Raw genomic sequence first — 23,006 nt, forward strand, 5'->3', positions numbered from 1 at the left:
TTGGATTCAAACCCCCATGCATCTAAAGTAGAGAAGTGCACCGGCCACTTTTCGGGTTTTGGGTTCTGATTACCTTGAGGTTTTGGGTTCTAATGGGTTTTGGCAAAACACCTCCTAAGTGTTTTGTGTTTGGATTTTTTTGGGTTCTGATTTTTTTTTGTTAAAAAAGCATAAAAACAGCTAAAATCGCAGAATTTGGTGGGTTTTTTTGCTCCAACGCTATATTAACCTCAATAACATTCATTTACACTCATTTCCAGTGTATTCTGAACACCTCACAATATTGTTTTTAGGGCAAAAGTTTGCACTTAGGTAGCTGGATAACTATGCTAAGCAACACAAGTGTGCGGCACAAACACGTGGCTCATGTAAGAGTGGCACTGCAGCGGCAGACAGGATGGCAGTTTAAAAAAATAGGCCCATAAAAGATCCCTATCTGGCTTGATCATGCACTGTTTACCATGTGCAGCCAAGGAGCGGTGGGCATTTTGTGCAGCACAGAGTTTGCCTGCAAGTGTGTAACTGTTTTGATCACTTTAACATCCAACAAGACCCCTATCTGGCTTGATTGTGTGATTATGATTAATTAATGTAATCTGATTGTTTAATTTTGTAATTATTATTCATTTATTACCAGTTGTCTCTTAAATCATTGATAATGGGTGTAGGGGAGGGGGCTAATCAATTTTAAGGTGGCAGATGGAAGATCTAATGTAATGTGTAAACCATCACTAGCATTGGTTGCAGCAGTGGCAGTAACTGATGGACCCGGCTGTGCAGATAAGGATGCTGACAGAGATTATGTCACAGGGAGAGCCAGCGAACTGTTGCTTCATGCAGCACTGGAAAACTTCGCTGCCCGTGGTGATGCCATAGGGCATGCGTAGGAAGACGTAGCACCCAATAGGGGTCATGAAGGCAGTAAGCAAGGAAGAGGCTCTGTCCAGAGGGATCTGCCAAAACCCACACTTGGCATTCAGGGTGCTAAAGACCGTTGCACCTGGCATGTCAGTGATCACCTGCTCAATGGTGCAGAGTGTGTATCTGTTTTGGTCAGTTTAATATTTCATAAGACCCCTATCTGTCTTGATTGTGATTATTTATAATTAATTAATTTCATCTGATTTTTAATTTGGTGATTAGTAATTATTCATTTATTATTACCATTCGTCTTGTCAATCATTGCCTAATGTGTGGAGGGGAGGGGGCTAATCAATGACTAGGTGGCAGCTGGAAGAGTTCTATCTGGCTGCGACTTCTGTAACTCTATTGATCGCTAGAGTGGATTCAGGTGATCTGGCTTGCTAGGATGGTGTTCCCTTTGCTCACTGCTTCACATGCGTCCCTCGTGAAGCTGCGCGCTCTGTGGAGGAGAATGTCCTTTGCCGGTAGAGAAGTACTGATCTTCTCTCAAGGTGTTACGACTCGTAGCTGCACTCCCCTGCTACAACCTCAAAACAAGCACCAAGACCCCTATCTGGCTTGATTGTGCACTGTTTACACAGTGCAGCCGAGGAGCAGTGGGCGATTGGTGCAGCAATCAGTGGAATGCAAACAGTTATATGCATTTCAAAGACAAGTCCCTCATACGAATGACTCTCAGCAGTGGGCACCAGACCAGACAGGTAAAAAAAAGTTTAGCCGCCCAAAAAGAAGTGTAATTGCAGCCGCCCACAAAGAAATGTAATTGCAGCCGCCCACAAAGAAATGTAATTGCAGCCGCCCACAAAGAAATGTAATTGCAGCCGCCCCCAAAGAAGTGTAATTGCAGCCGCCCACAAAGAAGTGTAATTGCAGCCGCCCAAAAAGAAGTGTAATTGCAGCCGCCCAGAAAGAAGTGTAATTGCAGCCGCCCACAAAGAAGTTTAATTGCCTCTCAGCAGTGGGCACCAGACCAGACGGTAGATACGGCAGTATAGGCAGTGAGCCCCAGACCACACAGGTAGAGATATACGGCAGTATTTAATTATTTATTAGGCAGTGAGCCCCAGACCACACAGGAAGATATACGGCAGTATTTATTAGGCAGTGAGCCCCAGACCAGACGGTACATACGGCAGTATAGGCAGTGAGCCCCAGACCACAAAGGTAGAGATATACGGCAGTATTTACTATTTTATTATTTATTAGGCAGTGAGCCCCAGACCACAAAGGTAGAGATATACGGCAGTATTTAATTATTTATTAGGCAGTGAGCCCCAGACCACACAGGTAGATAATGATATATGGCAGTATTTTATTAGGCAGTGAGCCCCAGACCAGACGGTAGATACGGCAGTATTAGGCAGTGAGCCCCAGACCACACAGGTAACTAGATATACGGCAGGATTATTTATTAGGCAGTGAGCCCCAGACCACCAGACTGGCAGATTCAGTGCAGGCAGCACCAGTGGACTATATATATTTATATTATATATTTATTTAATATAATTAATTAATTAATTATTAATATATATAATAAATGGCACAGCACAGCACCAGAGGTATGCCCCAGCACAGAGGAGACAATAGTACTACAGCCAGGTACACAGTTAGACTGTTCTCCTAAGCAGAGGAGAACAGAGTACACAGCAGCACTGAGGGAGACAGCCCCAGCAAATAAAATAATTAATTACAGCACAGCAGCACACCAGAGGTAGACCGCACAGAGGAGACAGTAGTACTACAAGTACACAGTAGCACTGAGAGACAGCACCAGCGATTGCAAAAGCTCAAGGTCAACCTCAAGTTTAAGCCCCAGCAGCAGCACCAACACACCCTCTCCCAACCCACTACTTGACTGGAGTGAAGATGGCGGGTGAGGCAGAAACTTATAAAGCCTCGCGAAATCCGACGCCGGGAGATGACGTTCTAATCACGTGGACGGACCGAGTCAGGCGGGAATCTCCGAGCGCTGCTCGGAATCGGGCTCGGAATGATGACGTCCGTGGGTGCTCGGATCCCTGAAATCCGAGCCCGCACATCTCTAATCTAAAGGTATCTTTTTATTTCCACCTGTTAGAGGTTTCTCCATCTCCCCATAGAAGTCATCAGGTCCAATTTTTATAAAAAGGTGTGTAGGGGCAATATAGGCCGCCCACGACTATGAACGCAATGGTTAACTATATCAGCCGTGTAGTGTGTATGGGGCGTAACTAGTCTAGAATTTTCTAGAGGTTTTATTTTCCTTTTTACATAATGGTACTACTTCTGCTAATCACTAGTCCCTTGGCACAAAGCCAAATGAAATTGATCAATTAGAACCCTTCAGTGAATGCTATTTATTTTGATTTTGCAGTCGCTTATGAACTTCTTTCACAGTAAAATGAGTATTAGTGGGTCAGTATCATATTTGCTTTTCCCCTCCCACTTGCTCCTCTCGAATACACATTGATAAAAGAAAAGTGTTCAATTCCTCTGTTTTTCCTTGTTATCACTAATCCAGCCGCCTTTCTCATTTCCTATATTCATTTTTTTTTTAACCTTTTACCATTGATATACTTAAAAGTTTTTGGGTATGTCTTTATTTATATATCAGTTTAAACCTAATACTTGTACTTTCATTACCCAAGGGGATGTAATTATGTGTAAAAGGTTTCCAGCATCATTTTAAAGGCATCCCACATTTTCTTTGTGTTCTTTCCCTTAAATACTGCATCCCAATCTATGCTGCCTGCTTGCTGTCACAGCTCGCCCGGTCAGTATTCAACTGACACACCACCCCCCCCCCCCCCCCGCGCGCATACGCTGATTCCCCCTTGCTCCGTTTTTGGCTAAATGCAGCGGGCTCCCTGGATTAGCCGCAAGCCTCGCTCTGACAGCGAGGATTCCCCCGGAAAGTAGAATAGGGTGAGCGGCTGGTGAGGGGGTTAAAAACAGCGAGGATCACTTGTTTTCTGCCATCCCTGCCATTTAACCTCCTCGCTGGCCGCATTGAATACGGGCCTATATGATTATAGTTTCCCAGATTCTCCCCTTATTGTAATATTTGCTATAAACTTTACATTATGGCGTGGGGTTATTTACACAGGTGTGCAGCGGATTAGTTTGAGCTGTTGAGGAGGTAAGCAAATTCAACTGCAATTTGATTTCAAGTGCAATTTCTTTTCAAGTGCGGTTACATTCAATATGGAGTTAAATACAAAAATGCCTAGTTTCAAGGCTACTGTACTTTATAAGGGGTTCAGTTAGTCAAAATCTGAGTGGGATCAGGATTGAAAATCTCACCCAGTTTATATCTTGTCCGTTGTATGCACAATTGGAGCAGTCGCTCCAGGGTGCACATACATCAGGTGTCCGCGTCCCCTTGCTGCGCTCGCCACCCTTTCTATTCTCAACTCCACGCCGACGTGGATAGTGGGGGTATGAAAAGGTTGTAGGACGCGTACCGCCGCCGCTCGCCACGCTTGAAACGCGTTGGAGAGAGGGACGCAGGAGAAGAGCACACTCGCCGCTGTCGGAAGCACGGACTGCGACTTCCGGTTTCAGTCTAGCAGCCGCGCTGAACAGCGCAAGAAGACGGGGACGGAGAAAAACGCCGGTACCTTGAAGAACATCACAAGGGGAGGTAAGACTAGGGAAAGTTAGGGAAACCAACGCTCCCGAATATTACCAACGGCAACCTCCGGGAAATCACCCCAAAATTACAACCAAGTGCGCTCCAAATCCCATATACAGAGGCAAAAACTCCAAGAGCTCCAGAAGGAGCTGTAAACATTTTTAAAGCAAACCACTTTGTATATCATAGTGTATTCTTACTATTATCATTATTTTTTAATTTTCCTTTATTTTATCTTATTTTATTTTTCATCCCAGTTTTTTTCCGGCATGCACAATAATACAAGCGCTTGATTTATCAACCATATTGCTTAACCCTTCCCTATCGAGCAGCTTATCAGAGCGCATCGACAACCTTTTTCTTTTACAATTGGCCTAGTTTCAAACGGTTTTGCGTCTGAATCCAGGCACCCCCCATGGCTTTTTACTGTGGAACTACAAGAACCACAGTGACCTGTCAGCGCGCGCTGCTGCTGGCCAGCGCTACGCTGATAACGTAGCTTACATAAGGAAAGCAGCCACGCGCTGCGCTGAGAACAGCTAGAGCGGCACGCGCACAGTTAAACAGAGCGTCTGGCAAGCTGCCAAGTTTCATACACAGAGTGCGCGCGCGGCGGCGCCGTGAAACTACACAAGTACCGCTTACTGTACCGGTATCGTGATCCGGACCACGTGCTTACGCATCACAGCCGGCTCCCATTGCAGTATATGCAATAGCGGGAGCGTGTGTACCAATGCACCCTACTATACCGCAAGTTCCATGCTGCGTTGCATACAAAAATTGCAGAAACCACTCAAGAGGTCACATCTGTAAAATCTGACAAATCACTTTAAAGATATTTTTCTGTATTGCAAATTGCTGTGAAGACGTTCATTTGATAAATACTTCATAGCTACAATTTTGCCACCATTAATAATAATGCACTTAACAGCCATTTGACACCTTTTGCCTTACACCCACTAACAGCCTTCTATATGGTTCTGCTATCTGATACTGCTTTCACATTGCAGAAATGGGTAATGACACGATATTCTTAAATGGGACTTTAAAACGGGTCAGAGCCTTGAGACCTTTCACATTGCAGCCTTAAACGTTTTAAAATGGAAAAAAAACGGCAATATACCGTTTTAAAACTGCGATGTGAAAGGGGTATTAGCTTGCTTGGGATCTAGGATGGTATATTCTCCTGCCCCACTCTTAAATCGCTTTTTTTGCAGAAAAGGCAGAAAACAAATTGCCATTTTTAAACTGAATCTCACATTTAATGGAAAAGAAAGAGTGTGGGTTGCGCTTCTATTAGCTGCTCAATTTGAAATATAGATGCTGGTAAAAGATCTGTATATTGAGCACTTGTATTTTATAGACCAAATTTGTGCCATAAATGTGTCTCAATAGCGAAAGGGACTTAATAAAATGAAAATACAAATAAAAATAAATAAAATAATATTATAAAAAGTAGTTGTAATAAATAAAATATGGAAAATGTTATTGTTGAATAACATTTGATTTTGACCATGTGGTCAGATCGATAGATGTTAACAGCTCTTTATTAAGCAATATGAGGGGTGCCGTGATGTCCAATATAATGAGCCTGCTGGAGTTTGTGGAGGTGTCCCGGCACACTGGCTTGCTGTGCGGGAGACTAGCTGACCTTACCTAACCGCAGAGCCAAGTCTGATATTATTATCGTTTATTTATACGGCACCACCCCTGCACCCTCTGGAGTTCCACTATGAAAGCAGTATCACTCTAGGAAACCACACGTAAAATAGTTACACACCAATGCAATTTCTATCAGTTTTCCTTACATAGGGTGACTGGCAGACAATTGTATAGTTATGTTTGCATTGCCGACACAGGAGTGTTAGTTGACTAATAACGCTCCTGCAATGGTGTCACTGTCTCGGGCTCGGTATGGTGAATACCAGAACGGGAATTTGGCTCAAAATAGCAGAAACAATGAACAGAAATAACTGCAATTATTTAATTTTTGCAAAAAGCACCAGGCCCGAATCCTCCTTATTTTATATTCATTGATGAGTATGAGGTGCAAAGAAGTTGGAGGAAATTAACTGATGTCAAATTGGACAGTTTCTTACCTTCTACTGACCTGCTCAATCTCCTCCAAGTTGTAGAGGAACAGATTAATGCATGTGGTCTGTGTAGCGGGACCCTCTGCCAGTAAGTCCTAGAGAAAGAGACATTAAGAAATAAATCCAGTTCACATTTCTTAACCTTTTGAGTGCCAACATCTGTGAGAGATGTACAAAATATCTGCTAAAAGAAACTCAAAGCATTAATATACAATAAAAAATGTTTTTTTTCTCACCTGCAAGAATCTCTGTCCAGTACAGACCGACATATATGTTGCCGACACATTTGGGTTCCATTTACTTTCTCTGCGAAAAGACTCTTCCTTGGTCCAAATATCCCCAACCGAAACACAGAGCACCGGCACTGCATGTTTCCTGCAATGGAAGCCAGGAAATCTAGCAACGCATTACACCTAGGAAAGCAAGGTTTCTAACATTACTGTCCAAACCAGCAGAATCGTAATATACTGTAATAATGCACAATATTGATAAACTAAAAAAATTGTCACACATTTTTATTTCCATCTGAAAGTTCACTGTACTAATAATCAAATGGTTAACAAATACAAAAATGATACTTAAATGCATGCATCTTTGTGCATCTGCTGTATTACCAATGTTGACATGAAATAGTCAGGAAAGTAATCTACTACATAGAAATAACACATACTGGACTTGCACACCCACCCAGGTTGGCAGGAAGGCTCCCAAAAATCGTATGGCCCTGCTGGCCCCCTGGAAAGGTGGGCAAGTCTCCTGAATCCTCATCGTAACCATGCATCTCTAATGGCTGCAGAGACAAATGTAACAATGTGGCACTTCGTGGAGTGGCTAAAATCATGTAAATTAAGCCAACATTCATCCCCACCCCCCAAACTGCACACCAGCTTCTCCACTCCGGGCTTCACCCAGAGAACAATAAAATAGGTAATTAGGTTCCTCGCATATTTATTAATGGTTAGGTGTTTTTTTCTAATCACTAAAAGATGTTCCCAATAAATCACAAATACCCCTTTCATACCGTACAGACCCGGAAACACTGCCCCTAGCCGCTATGTAGAGGCATTTGTGCTGGCACCATAGGGGTTAACACTCTGAGGTGGCCAACCAGTCAGAGACAAAGAGCATAAAATATTTTTAGGTATGCTCAAGAGCCAACATCATTTGTGTGCCAAAAATTGGACATTAAATACATTGAAAAAGGCAGATTCACATAACAAACAGGTGCCTGTGGAGAGTGGGTTTCCTAGAGATGCAGTTTTGGTTTATTCGGGGGTCAAGCCCAAATAGATAGATGTATAGAAAAAGAGGGTGGTGGGGGTGATGATGCTCCTACTACAGCAGTTTAAATCAGAAGTAGCAGCAGAGTTTCGATCTACTATCCAAGCCTTTCAACAGACAATAGACGATATCGGGGGTCGTACAGATCACCTCGAGAACAAAATGAGTGAGGTAGTTAACTCCCACAATGATCTGATCTCCAACCATGACTCGCTACAGGCTGAAATGGAGATCCTGAAAGACAAAGTTGCTGATCTGGAAGATAGGTCGAGACGACAAAATATAAAACTCCGAGGAATCCCTGACAATATTTCAAACTCCAGTCTCAACGACTTTGCAGCTGATTTATTTAAAAAGCTCCTCCCATCCACCAATGCAGCGGACCTATTGATAGATCGAATACACAGGCTACCTCGGTCCAGAAATGCCCCGGAAGGCTCTTCTAGAGACGTACTGCTACGTATGCACTACTATCACATAAAGGAGGCTATCCTGAAAGCCGCTAGACCCTCGGAAGACTCCCACGCCGCCATGGGCCACATACAAGTATTTGGAGACCTGTCCCAAGCCACACTAGCTAAGAGACGCTCTTTCTCTCCAATCACGTCTATTCTCCGAAAAGAAAATATCCAGTACAGATGGGGATTCCCTACTAAATTGCTGATTTCGCAAGATGGCTCCACGATAGCGGTATCCTCTTTGGAGGATGGACTGCAACTTATTTCTAAATGGAACATCGCTGGGTCTTCACCTCCGACCTCCCCTGAACGCAGCCTTCAGCAGGACTGGGCTGTGATTAGCTCAGGGAAGTAATTACTCGGCTCCAGCCTTGTACCTGCTTATCGACTCACAAGCACCACAACTTCTCTGCCATAAATATGACTGTTTTATACGTTACAGGCCTTATTCAAATGTTTAATATGTGAATTTTACACTTCTTCAGCAATGTTCTATATATCCTATATGGTGGGTTACTGATTACAATTTAATGTACCTCAGAAATAAGGTTGTAAATCACAACTCTAGTAGGCGTTAAGACTCATTTCGGCAGACATTTGTTGAGTTTGTTAACTTTTTGGGGTGCGGGAGGGTGGTTCTCTCCTCCTGACCATCTCCCCGCTAGGTTGCCATGGTTTGGCACCTCATTGTGCTCCCAAGAGGGAGCATTTCAGTTTCCCCTTTTTCTCTTTCTTTAATTTTTATATACCTCCTGTTCATTACCCTCCCCTACCTCCACTGTTCTCACTTTAGAAACCAGATCTATGTGATGGCTCATGTTGTGGGAAGTCCACAGCACATGACCCAGCCCACATTGTACTTTAAATATGGTTAACATCATCTCTATGAACGTGAAGGGGCTAAACTCCCCTCACAAACGAAAAGTGGCTTTGAGATACTTTTCTAAGCTCAAAGCTCAAGTTGTGGCAGTACAGGAGACCCATTTTAAAAAGTCGGCACCACCACTCTTTACCAACGCAAAATTCCCACATTGTTACATGGCGTGCGGCCCGGCCAAAAAAGCCGGGGTAGCTATTCTCATATCCCAAGACTGTACATTCTCCCTATCCAAACAAGTTACTGACCCAGAAGGCCGCTATCTAATATTAATAGGGCGACTAGACAATGTGGAAGTCACTATAGTCAATTGCTATGCTCCAAACTCTAAACAACTAGCATTTTGTCGTAAGATATTAGAAATTACCCAAAAACATAATAGAGGAGCCTTGCTACTGTTAGGCGACTTCAATACAGTTTTAGACCCCACTATAGATAGAACTAGAAAACCAGTTGTATTGCCTAATCCACCCCAGACAGAATCCAATAAAAACCTTAGAATGCTCCTAGCAGAATTTGATTTATACGATGTCTGGCGGACTAAACATCCGTCAGTAAGGGATTACACCTACTATTCACATGTACACTATACTTACTCCCGCATAGACATGGCTATTTCAGATAGATGGTCACTGCCAGCGTTCAGTAAAGTTGAGATCCTCCCTATGACATGGTCAGACCACTCCCCTCTCTTTATAGCTTGGGACATCAGTAAGAGGAGCGCCCAGCCCGGGCCATGGCGTTTAGGTAGACAATCCCTTACAAACCCAAAGGCGCACCAAGAGATTAGCAACTCACTTCAGAACTATCTGAGTGAAAACTCCCCAGTGGAGACCTCTGTATTCAACCACTGGTGCGCTCTTAAATCGGTAGTCAGAGGCACGGCAATACAGACGGCTGCAAAATTAAAAAGAGAGTATAACATCCGATTTGTAGAAGCGGAAACTGAAGTAAAGAGACTTGAGGCAATCCATAAATCTAATCCCACAGATAGGGCTCTACTTAAATCCCTGATGAGTGCACGCGAGGAATTAAACAAATTCTCCCTAGCAGAGGTCCAGCAGAATATTAAAAAACTTAACCAGCAGTACTATATTTTGGGGAACAGAGCAGGCAGGTTGCTGGCACGCAAACTGAGGGGCAGGAAAGCCAAAGAAAAAATCCACAACATAACCTCGGATAAGGGCAAGAAAGTCACAGACCCAGTCGAGATTGCTAATGTATTTGCCACATACTACTCCAGTTTATATAATCTCAAAAATGACCCCTCCACGCCCCAACCAAAAACAGAATTAATTGAAAAATTCCTTAGGGATCTGAAGTTACCTAGACTGTCCCCTGAGGCCTGTAAGGCCCTTAATGAACCCTGGTCTCCTGAGGAGGTCTCAAAGGCAATAGATTCCATGCCTCGAGATAAAGCTCCGGGACCAGACGGTTTCCCAGCAAACTTCTATAAAACCTTTAAAACGGAATTAGCCCCAGTCTTAACAGCGGTCTTTAATGAAGCTTCTGACCTAAATGACTTCCCCAAAGAAATGTTAGCAGCGCAGATTATAACCATCCCCAAACCAGGGAAATCCCCCTCCTTGGTGCAGAACTACAGACCTATTGCCTTACTCAATATTGACATAAAGTTATTCGCCAAAATGGTGGCCAACAGGCTCTGTCCACTACTACCAACTCTTATTGACCCTGACCAGGTCGGCTTCGTGCTTGGTAGACAAGCCCCCGACAACACACGTAGAATGTTTAATGTATTAGAACACTGCGCTAAGAAAAAGGAAGCAATGCTCCTCCTATCGTTGGACGCAGAAAAGGCCTTTGACAGGCTGCATTGGGGCTACCTCAGAGCCGTCCTGCTCCAGTTTGGGTTCACAGGTAGAATACTAGACTCCATCCTGGCCTTGTACTAGTCACCTTCAGCAAAGGTATTCGCAAACGGGTGCCTCTCCTCAAGTTTCTCCATTACCAATGGCACAAGACAGGGGTGCCCTTTATCCCCTCTGATCTTTGCCTTGGCAATCGAACCCTTGGCGGCAAAAATTAGAAGTACAACATTAATATCCGGTCCAGAACTAGGAGGCCTTTCTCATAAGATTTGCCTATTTGCAGACGATGTTTTGCTATGTATTTTGAACCCAATAACTTCCCTTCCAGTACTACATGCCGTCTTGACAGAATATTCCTCCGTCTCCTAGCTGAACACAAGCAAGACAGAAGTTCTCCCATTTTTTACCCCGCCCGAAAAGTTGTCTAGACTTAAAGATGAATATAGGTACGCCTGGCAATCTAGATCTTTGAAATACCTGGGAATCCAGCTGGCCAGTGAGGCAGACTGGTTAGACTGCAACTACGGCCCCCTACTAAAGGCTTTTGAAGGCCTAACCAGAGACTGGATGCTACAGGAAATTTCTTGGCTGGGCCGTGTAGCTGCAATAAAGATGGTACTCTTGCCAAAACTTTTAGATCTGTTCAGGGCAATCCCTAGACTACTCCCAAAATCCATGTATAATAAGTTTAATAGGGCACTTATTAAATATGTCTGGAAAGGCCTAAAACCAAAAATAGCCAAAAACATTTTAATACGTTCTAAACTAACTGGGGGAGTGGCATACCCGGACTTAGAACAATATCACCGTGCATGTCTCCTGTGTCAAGTGAAAGATTGGTTTACTCAGGAAGCCCCCAAACCATGGGTTTGTTCGGAGAGGGCATACATAGGGCCTTGCAGTCTAGATGATCTACTTTGGATGCCGTCCTCTTCTTTCCGCTCACTGAATATAAATAACTCGGCTATAGGGACCACAGTGAAGGTCTGGCACGAGAGTATGTCTGGTGGAGGAGACATTACCCTCCCTGCCCCCCTTCTGACCCTTAGGTCGGTAATGAGCTTGATACCTAATTTAAATCTGCTAGATTGGATATCTAGGGGCCTGAGTAAGGTAGGCGATTTGTATATTGACGGTCACCTAGCCCCCTTTACTTATTTACAAGAAACCTACGATATTCCTAAAGGTGACTTCTATAAATATTTACAGTTGAGAAGCTGGTTATCCAAATCACTTACCTCACCGAATATGTCTCCTTATATTGCCCCTCTGACCCAGAAGCTACTCTGCAACCCCAACCACAAAGGAGGAATATCCAAGTGGTATAACTTTCTGGTCAACCGGAACAACACGCCTAAACTTAAATCTCAGGCCCAATGGGAGAGAGACTTCCAAAGAACCTTGCAGGATGAGGAATGGGACCTGATATATAAGTTATGCTTTAGAGTATCGAGATGCATTAACCACGCTGAGATGTTTTTCAAATTAATCCACAGGGCGTATTACACTCCGGAACGCCAACATAAAATATGGCCTGATATCTCTAAATCATGCTGGAGAAATTGCGGGGGAATAGGAACCATCTTCCATATATTTTGGGAGTGACCCCTGTTGAGGCCCCTTTGGAAGTCAGTATTTAGCATGATTAGTAAGATAATAGGCGAAATGATTGAACCCAACCCGGAAACGGCCTTACTCCACCTATTTAGGGGACAATTGTCCACAGACGAATCTTATGTCCCTGGACACATTCTGATAGCTACAAAAGCAGCTATTGCCCAGTTATGGAGATCAGCGAGCATCCCTAATATGGCCTCGATTTGTAATAAAGTTCAGAAACACTACAATTTCGAGACAGCAGGGGTGCAGTACTCCTCCTCCCCTCACTCTATACATGTAAAGTGGATGGGGTGGACTACATATAGGGAAGACGCGGGTCATATAGTGGAGAATAGTACTTCTGTGGCTATTAGCCTCTTAAACTCCCCAGTATCCGAGAGTTAAAGTTCTAGAGAATTTCAGCAATATGTGTGGGCTCCACATAATACTTACGGACCATCCTGTTACTCTTTCAGTACTACTATGTATGTATAGAACATGATGTATGTGCAAAGATTATAAATTACACTGGTTTCTCTTTGTGTTACTTTTAATGTGTATTAGCACCCTCCCCCCTTCCCCTTTTCATTTTCTGTATCCCTTCCCCCAAATCTGTTGAAAAAATTCAATAAATATATTATTTAAAAAAAGAAAAAGAGGGTGGTGTGAAACTGCTCTGCGTGTGTACACATGCAACAGGTGTAAAATATAAATTTGGATTTAATACATTAAGATAATACAATATACATTAAAAACAAATGGGGGGTTAAATGAATGAGCTCAATGGCAATAATAAAATAGCTTGTACCAAAAGGGGATTGTGTAAACAAGGATAGTCACCCAGAGAGTCCCGGATAGAGGTGTCCAGTGTCCGTTCCTATAACTCCACTTTGTTGAGACCAATCACGGTGGCAGGGACTTGGAAGATGTATTTACTCCTTAACCAGGGACCACCTGATGGTCTGGGGAACTACCTGGTGCGATGGAGAGTGATAAAGTCCCAAAACTCTACGGTTGCTGGGGTGGTCTGTGGAAGCTGGTCCGGGCACAAATGATGAAACCAAATTTTTAATCCAAGGGGTGGGTGTCCTCTGTTTAGATACACCAACGCATTTCGCTTAGCAGCCTTTTCAAGGTGAAAAGGCTACATCCCAGCATTCCTCAGTTCGTTTTAGGTGCCCACCAGAGTGGGTACTATGCTGAAGGGCTGCTCTTGCAACCATACGATAGAGTAGCTAGGGTATTTGTTTTTTTTATTAATATTAAATCTTAGTTAGTGCAGGCACAGTGTGATGCTTCCAGGGGAAGTTTCCTCACACTGACAGCGCAGCAGGCGCTGCTGGGCAATTCCATATGGCCCCAATTGAAGGGGAGACACAAGAAATGGAAGAAACATTCAGCAGGAGCAGCTCACAGGGAAAAAAAGGCACCAAAGAGCCTCCCATCCCGCTGTAACAAGGACTTTGGTCTCTTCCTTCACTCTGCCCTGGCGCCCTTTCATCCCACACTGTGCAGAGCTGGAAGGTGATTTTTCCCTGCAGACAAAGTGACAAGTTTCTTCTGAGGAGACGCCAGTCCCGGTGACCACAGAGGGTCAAACAGCAGACAGAAAAGTACACGGGTATATAATGCCTTAGTACAATCGCCTGACATAGTGCATGGTGTTAAAAATCATGACAGAAAGGTGTAATGCTGCTGTCTTAGGGGAAGGAGCGTCGGCCATGTTAATTAACTGCAAATTTTGCAGGTTAAAATTAACTGCTGAACAGATGGACCAGGGGGATATTTGCCCTGCATGCGAATCTGTGCCCAGTGTGGTGCAAGCCCAGAGGGCTGAGCAACCAGAGCCTGTATGTGCAGCTGCTCTGGGAAGGTCTGTATCTGACTAAAGCTGGCCATACATCAGAAAGATCGATCTTAAGATCGATTGCGCTCATGATTGTGTACAATTTCCCTTGAAATCCCCGGCAGTCCTTGGGTGGTTTTTGGACTCACAATCTGCATACAATCCATCATACAATCCATCTGCTGATTGATTGTGTACACAAGATGTGCACGCAATCTGCATACAATCCATCTTACAATCAATTGAGATTGTATGATTGGGTACAATATCTTTCTGATGTATGGCCACCCTTAGTACAGGCTTTGAACAGAGAGATGAGTTAGTGAGATCTCCCAGGCCATTGTCATCCTCACAACCTTCTGTTGGTTCTATTCCTCCCGCTCAGGGGGCCCCTGCATTTATACAGGCAATGCAGGACACTGCTCACAGTGTGCATAAGATTAATGCTTTTCTGAAGCAGTTTACTAAGGAGTCTGAGGTGTCTCCCAGAAATCTTTTATCAACCCCACCTATCTCTAATATAGACTCTGAGGAGGACAGGGAGTGTGTGGAAGACATGTCATGGGATCAGAGGGAAGAAATTGAATCCTCTGTCCCTGGTGTTGATTATTTCATTTTGGCTGTTAAGCAGGCATTACATTTATCTAGGTGGCTAAGGCTCTACAACAGGGAGTGTTCAAGAGTTCACAAGACTGCAGAAATGCAGTCACTTTTCCTTCTGATGAAGGCATGCAGGAATTGCTGGGAGGGACGTGGAAAATGCCTGAAAAGAGACTCCTTATGCCCAAGAGGTTTTTGAGTCTGTACCCCATGCCATAAGAGCATGTAAAATTGTGGGAAAAGTAGTTTCTCCGGTCGATAGGCTGTCTAAAATTACTGCTTTGCCTGTGCAAGGGGGTGCTGCATTTAAAGGACCCAGTAGAAAAGAAGTTAGAGGAATGCTTTAAAGCAGTTTGTTGAAGGTGTTGGATTTACTCTGAGGCCTATTATTGCTTCTGCCCGGGTCTCTAAGGCCATGATGGCGTGGGCAAATTCCCTGTGTGCTTTACTGCAGCCGAATTCTGAAGCATTTGCCTTGGCTAAAAAGCTAAAGACGGCGTAATATACCTGTGAGGCTGGAGAAGAGGGAGTCAAAATAGCTTCTAAGGTGTCAGCTATTTCTGTGATGGCCAGGAGAGCTTTATGGCTTAAAGCATGGGATGCCCACAATGAATCCAAGAAGTCTCTTGAGGCATTGGCTTTTAAAGGAGAGTTGCTTTTTGACTCTGAATTGGAATCTCTCATTAAACAGGCTATGGGGGGAAAAGAGTAAGTTTCTTCCCATGCTGGCAGCCAAACAGGGATCTTCCAGGTTTGCTGCCTTTCGCTCGTCCTTTCGTCCCTCCTTTAGAGGGGGTGCTTCCTCCAGAGGACAGTCAGGTAGAGGAAGATTTGCGGGGAAAAAAAAGAAAGAAAAAATCTGCGCTACCACTTAGATGCTGCTGGGTAACTTGTAGTACCACCTACTAAAGAATAGGACAAACAAGAATAAAAAAAAAAAAGTAGGAACTCGCGCTTCCTATTGAGGTGAATATAACAAAACAGGTGAAGTCTTATTTGTGGTGAATACTCCTTCTCCTCCTTTGTAGTTTTTTGCTCATGATTTATTCCTCAAATATAAGACAAAAATAAAATCTCATGGTGCAGATTTTCCTTAAGTAAAAAACATACAGGTCACAAAGATATAATGTGGTGCCCGTACCGTATTGGGGCCTTTCCTCAGGTCAAAGATTATAGCGTCGACTGGGGGTCGCTCATTAACGTGAGATTCCTTTTCAGCGTTCCTCCAAATTTCTTCAAACATAAACATATGTGGAGGAAACAATCATTGTGTAAAAAGCTAAATTTATTTACATAAAAATGTACATAAAGATTAAAAGAACAAACAACACCTTTACCCAGGGAGGCACGCTCAAGAAAGGCCCTTTTGGGGGCGGCGAACTCTCTCCTGGAGGAGGGCATGGTAGTTCCGGTACCGTGGGAAGAAGGGGTTTTACTCCATTCTTTTCTTGGTGCCCAAACCGGATAACTCATTCAGACCAATTCTGAACTTGAAGTCCCTGAATCTCCACTTGTGGGTGGATCACTTCAGAATGGAATCTTTGAGAACAGTTCTCAAGCCTGAAACCGGGAGAATTCCTAGCGTTGGTAGATATTCAAGACTCTTATTTGCCCGTGCCTATGTGTGAAGAACATCAGTCTTTGCTACGTTTCACGATAGGGGATTTACACCTGTAGTTTTGAGCTCTTCCCTTTGGGCTGGCGACAGCTCCAAGGGTGTTCACAAAAATTATGGCGTCATGGCAGCAGCACTCAGGCTCCGGGGAATTGTTATCCCGTATTTGGACGACCTCTTGTTCAAAAGCAGAGTTAGCAGAGAAGCTGCAGGAAAATCTGTCATGGGATTGACGTCCTTACCGATCAATGTCCAGGAGCTGCGGGCGGCCTGGAAGACACTGCTGCAGGTGGAAGAAGTTCTAAGGGAATTCCCCATTCGGATCCAGTCAGACAATGCCACAGCTGTGGCTTACCTGAATCACCAATGGGACACATGCAGCAGGATGGCAATGCTGGAAGGGTCTCGGATCTTCGAGTGGGCAGAGGCCTATGTACCAGCCTTATCTGCTGTGTTCATTCGAGGAATTTGGAATGTGGGAGCGGATTTTCTCAGCAGAGCAGATCTCCTGGAAGGAGAATGGGCGTTACACCCAGAAATGTTCCAGGAAATTGTGGCTCTTTGGGGACTCCCAGAAGTGGACTTAATGGCGCCCAGACAAAAATTGTCAGATATCCAGATTCTGTGCTTGGACCAGGGATCTGTTGGTATGGGAGGTGGATGCCATGACAGTACCCTGGAATTTCAACATAGCATATGTCTTCCCACCAGTACTCCAACATTCTGAGCTTTTCAAAGGCGTTGTGGTGTCTGCCACTTCGACCAGACTTTACTCCGGCAACGGCCCTTCCTTCATCAGGCCTGTCCCTTGAAACCTCTATCTTGAAAAAGAAGGGTTTCTCAGATGCAGTTATCCGAACCATGACTAGTGCACGGAAACCGGTTTCTGTAGCTAATTATTATAGGGTTTGGAAGACATACATTAGATGGTGTGAAAGAGACAAAGTTCACACTTCTAGATTTAAAGTCTCGAGACTTCTGGAATTTTTACAAGATGGATATTCTTTGGGATTAAGCCTTCAATCATTGAAGGTGCAGTTGGTTGGCCTTGTCCATTTTCTTCCAGAAGAGAGTGGCCTTATAGACAACCAGTGGCTCCTTGGGATTTATCTTTGGTGTTATCTGTTTTTCGGAAACCACCGTTTGAACAGTTAAGGTCGGCTGACCTAAAGTTTCTTAATTGGAAATTAACTTTTTTGTTGGCGATCGTGTCTGCAAGGCGTGTAACAGAGTTAAAGGCTTTGTCTTGCAAGTCTCCGTTTTTGGTGTTCCATGACGATAGGGTTGTGTTGAGAACAGTTCCTAAGTTTTTGCCTAAGGTAGTTTCCTCTTTTCATTTAAACCAGGAGATTGTGATTCCAGTGTTTAGTCCTCCTGAGGAGGTACAGGGACAGATTAAAGAAATTGGATGTGGTTCGCACTTTGCGCATTTATGTGGACAGGAGTGAAGGAGTTTTGTAAAACTGACTTGTTATTGGTCTTGTATGATGTTCACAAGAGAGGCTGGCCAGCTTCAAAGCAGACCATTGCTCGATGGATAAGGTCGGTTATTGCCTTTGCCTACACTAAAGTAGGTAGACCACTGCCCTCCAGAATTAATGCTCATACCACCAGGTCAGTTGCTGCCTCTTGGCCTGTGCGCCATTGGGCTATGGCGGAGCAAGTATGCAGTGCTGCCACTTGGTCCTCTGTTTACACTTTCAATAAATTCTACAGGTTCCATGAGTCTGCGTTAGAGGATGCTTAATTTTGGAAAAGCAGTGATGAGAACTGCGGGCCTTAGCGTACCCTCCCAAAAGAAAGGCTCTTGAATGTCCAATGGTTGAGCTGTGTCACCAGGATGGATGAAAGAGAAAAGGGGATTTTTGTAAGAACTAACCATTGGAATCCCTTTGTCCGAATCCATCCTGGTGACACAGCGATCCCTCCCTTGCACTCAGTAAGTAATGCCGTTTCAGGTGTTGTCATGTTATGATGGTTATAATTACTTGATTGTGCATATTAATATGTTCAGGTGTTGTACTGAGTTAATGTATACTAGTGTTCTCTGGAAGTTGAACTGAGGAATGCTGGGATGCAGAAGGGAGGAGCCTGCCTCTGAAAGCTTTAGCATAGGTGCCTGGCTCCTTCGGACCCTCCTACTGTACATCCCATGGTTGAGCTGTGTCACCAGGATGGATTCAGAGAAAGGGAAGTTCTTACAAAAATCCTCTTTTCATCAGCAACCATTACTGTTCGCTAACAAAAATGCAACACTCAGTAATGTGGTCGCTAAGCCGTGTGTGTGTGTATGGTGCTTTAGATTGATCATAGGGTATATGTGATCTGATGGAATTTATTCAAATATAACTTTTTATTAAGTAGTAGCTAAAAGAGTTTAAGTCTATCTGGAGAAGATAACCAGAGAGAAAATAAACAGACAAACAAGAAACTGGAAACCATCCAGGTCAGAAAACTGTAATGGTTCTGACAAAACAAAACAGATAGGCAGTCCACTTGGAGCTTGTGAATTATAGACGCAGATTGGATCCTACTTGTGAATGAATTAAAGTTTATATTGTCCCGTGCCCGACATATAAAAGGTCACTGGCATTCTTAAATGTAATACAGGCATTCTCCGTTAAGGCATTTGTAATTCTGCTTACAATGAAGCGACGCTGAGGAAAATACTGTGTTTCCCTGCCTACGTAAATACATTAATTGCTCAGCACCCTACTGGTGGAAATAAAGGGCCCTACACACAAAACGATGTGTGTAGGAGAGCGTAATGAGCGATGCTGGATATCTCCGTCATTGCCAGCAATACACAAAAACAGTCATAATAATTTGAACAGCAGAAATTGATTTACAGCATAAACAAAGCCACAGATAGATACTTTAAACCTTTGCATTTGATAAACACATAATTGGTGCTTCATAAAAAGAATGTGTGAAAAAATGTTTTAAAAAAAAAAATGGTTTGACTAAAGGCACTCTTCTGCTGTCCCTGTTAGAGAGAGGTCATGTTATCATAGGTCATTGCAGAGGGACATTCCTCAAGTCGGGGATGAGAGAGAGTGTGATAAGTAAGAAAGATGCACAGGTATCAGTGCTTAATCTGGGGTTCCGAAGGTGTCTTTTAGCTGACTGGGTTCATCAGCGGTCACTGTTCACTATTAAAAGGGAAGTTTACTAAGATTGAATTGGTACAAATGCATGCATTCATACCCATTCTGTTATATGGCTGTAAACGCTGCATCTTATGTTTTACCATCATCCGAATGCGGCTGAGTGTTCAGAAATATTCGGCTGTATATAAATGCATTCGACATCGATAGAACACAGCCGTATGTGGCCATAGTGCTCGATGTCATCAGCACTAAGGGACCCACTAGTTCTACAACAAAACCAATAGTCAAATAACACACACACATATATAAGAAAAATAAAACTTGAATACAGTCTACAATCACTCATACATACTTGCCTATGGATTCCACTGTAGGCCTGTCCTCTTGTCCAGTAGAATCCATAGGTTTACCTGCGGAAGGAAATTAGGGTCGACAATGGCTAGCATGACAGTCAAAACAACAACATGGCTTTTTCACTTTTTATTTTTGCCAACATGTACCGACAATATTTAACATAGGCGTGTATGATGGGAACTGCCCATAGGAGTCTACATGCTGTTTTATTTATTTTTTTTCCAATTTTTTTTTACACAGAGCAGCATTGCAAGGATCTGACTGATCTGAGATGCTGACGCATGGTAAGTATTTGGTGAGTGTAAATACAGCTGACGAATATGAATGGATACGAACGGCTACGACATCGGAAAATGCAAATGAGGAGAATACGACAACTTAGTAAATTTATCCTAATTTCCATTTGTATTTTTGAGTCATACAGATGGAGCTGCTCTCTTTAGACGGGGACCTAGTGAGACTATAGTCATGTGCCAGGTCTGCAGTCTGCCAGAGATGTGGCGCACAAGACGCGCCCACCATTTGGGACTATCCAGCAGAAGTTTCAGCGGCAGGCTTTCCAGCACAGTGCAGCTCTGCTTTACCGCTCCCTGAACTTGCACCAACCCCAGCAAACCTGCACCGAGGTACACCAAGCATAGCAATGGAAGGCTCGCCCGCCACCGCTATTCTGCCAGAAACTGCGATATTGTGAGTTGGCAGACTGGCTGAGAGCAGCTCCATCTGTATATGGCCGATCCCATTCGGTAATTGCCCATCTTAGTAATTTTCCCCTAGTGTTTAAAACCTCATGTATAGACAAATAGTTGCAATGCAAGTGGGGAGGGTTCCTTTACGTCACCAATAGTTTGATTATGCAATTTGATTCAAATATTGTGGGCTGATATCCTGTGCACAATGGAGGAGATGCCCCAGATTCCCCCATATAGGCCATGAGCGCGGACTATAACGGCATACAATTGCACATGCAGTGGGTTCAAAACTTTACATGCAGGGCACAGGACAATCAAAACTTTAATTTATTCACATGTTTTTAAAGTTGGAACCATTAGTTGTCTGACTGGATGGTTTCCAATTTATTGCTTATCGGTTTATTTTCTCTCTAGGTATCTTCTCCATATAGACTTAGTTACAACTTAATATAAGTTATATTTTAATACATTCCAGCAGAGCACATACACATATACCCTATGATCAATCTAAGAGTACACCAACTAAAAAGAGTCTTCTGTTCTACTTGTACAATATATTTAGTTTTCAGACTCTGAGAGCACCACCAACCACCTAAAAGAGGAAGTGTGTTCTCTCTTATGGTGTGTACACACGTTAGATGTGCCTTAAGATCCTATCCACGATCTGATCAGATAGGATCGTGGATAGGATCTTAAGGCACATCCGATTTTCATCCTATCTTGACTATATAGTGCAGATCTGCACTATATAGACAAGGCAGCCAAGACTTTCTGGCTTCCGATACGTGAACGCGCATCGGGATCGGATCGGGATTGCAAGGGTTAAAACCCTTGCGATCTGCATCCGATGTTGATCCGATGCCAATCCGATGTTGACTATATCGTCAACATCGGAAAGGAAATCGGACCGTGTGTACACAGCATTACATTCATTTGTGAAGTTGATCCTGCACTCAATATTGACCCCTATAATTTCACAATATATGATCATTTGGGGCCTGTGCTGAACAAAAATGGTAGTTGGGACCTGATTAGCTGGTTAGTTATCACCTTCCTTTTTGTAAAAACTTTATCATCACTTCACCAGAACCTAATACATCTGCCCCCTTATGTGTTAAAATAACACATATGTAAGAGTTCATGTGGTTATTTAAAAAAAAAAAAAAAAAAAATCAGCAATTATTTCTAATCTTCTGTTAATTCCCTTTTCATTTTTGTTCATTGATAAAAACAAAACTGTACCCACTTCTATTTTTGGAAGCACTCTTAAGGAAGAGCTCACTTACAAATTGGTACTTGATGTGAGATTTAAAAAGAATTTAAATTGGTGAGCAGCAGTGGCGGGTCCCAGGCAGCAACGGGTTCCGGGCTGAGCTCCAAGGGAGTGGGGGTGACCTTGCAGTTGTGCTTCTGATTGTGCACATGTTCCATGTTTGGCAGCAACAAGCATTTTGCCTATCACTTTGACTAAGTAAATAGTTTGACTTGGTCCTGTATTAACCCCTTCAGTGGCAGTCCCGGAAATTTTCCGGGCCACGCTGCGGTGCCGCAGCGGGCAGTCCCGGAAAATTTTCAGCCATGCCACAAACCTACAGGTGTGTGCTAGTGGTGCCTGCAGGTGTGCACCACTGGCGCATCACCTGACCAGCGACCCCCACCAGGCAGCTCCCTCCCCACCTCCACTGTTGTAAAGCCCCCCCCCCCCCTCGCTCCGGCGATCGTAAAGAGCTCCCCTGCCGCCGCCATTACTATGGGAGAGATGGCGGCAGGCTTGGAGATGTTCAGCATGACTCGGGGGACTCTGGATCGCTCGGGTGCCCAAGTCCTCCCGAGCCGCCGTGAACATCCCCAAATGTGCCGCCTGCTGCCGGTCAGTGTGCTTGTATAATTGGCAGCAGCCGAAGGGGCAGGGGAGCTCCGTTAAAGATCGCTGGAGCAGAGGGGCTGGTTCACAGGAGGGGAGGGGAGTGCTGGGACTCATCTCCCTCATCAGTGGATGGTTTTTCCGGGACAGGAAAAACCTGTCCTATTTAGGTACTCCTGCCCCAGAAGAACCCATCACTGAAGGGGTTAACAACCCAAGGCACCTTGCAAGAACCACGCAGCACCTCAGAA

At 44.0% G+C, this 23,006-nt stretch overlaps 1 protein-coding gene across 5 annotated transcripts in view; it reads right to left on the reverse strand.

Annotated features, from left to right (window-relative positions):
• The window catches only part of NLRX1 (NLR family member X1), a 74,062-nt gene that overhangs the window by 35,794 nt on the left and 15,262 nt on the right, over nucleotides 1-23,006 (reverse strand). For 2 of the 5 annotated variants that reach the window (XM_083162708.1, XM_083162709.1), the window contains exons 2-3: nucleotides 6,867-7,043; nucleotides 6,637-6,725 (exon numbers count right to left, since the gene is read on the reverse strand). In XM_083162708.1, coding sequence (XP_083018834.1) covers nucleotides 6,637-6,725; nucleotides 6,867-7,000 — 223 coding nt within the window. In that variant the 5' untranslated portion in view covers nucleotides 7,001-7,043. Of the gene's footprint in view, nucleotides 1-6,636; nucleotides 6,726-6,866; nucleotides 7,044-20,197; nucleotides 20,256-23,006 lie in introns of those variants that run through there. The other 3 variants (XM_083162707.1, XM_083162710.1, XM_083162711.1) reach the window with 3 other exon arrangements.

This window comes from Crinia signifera, chromosome 19 (genome assembly GCF_055691185.1).
Source record: "Crinia signifera chromosome 19, ASM5569118v1, whole genome shotgun sequence".
Lineage (NCBI taxonomy): Eukaryota > Metazoa > Chordata > Amphibia > Anura > Myobatrachidae > Crinia > Crinia signifera.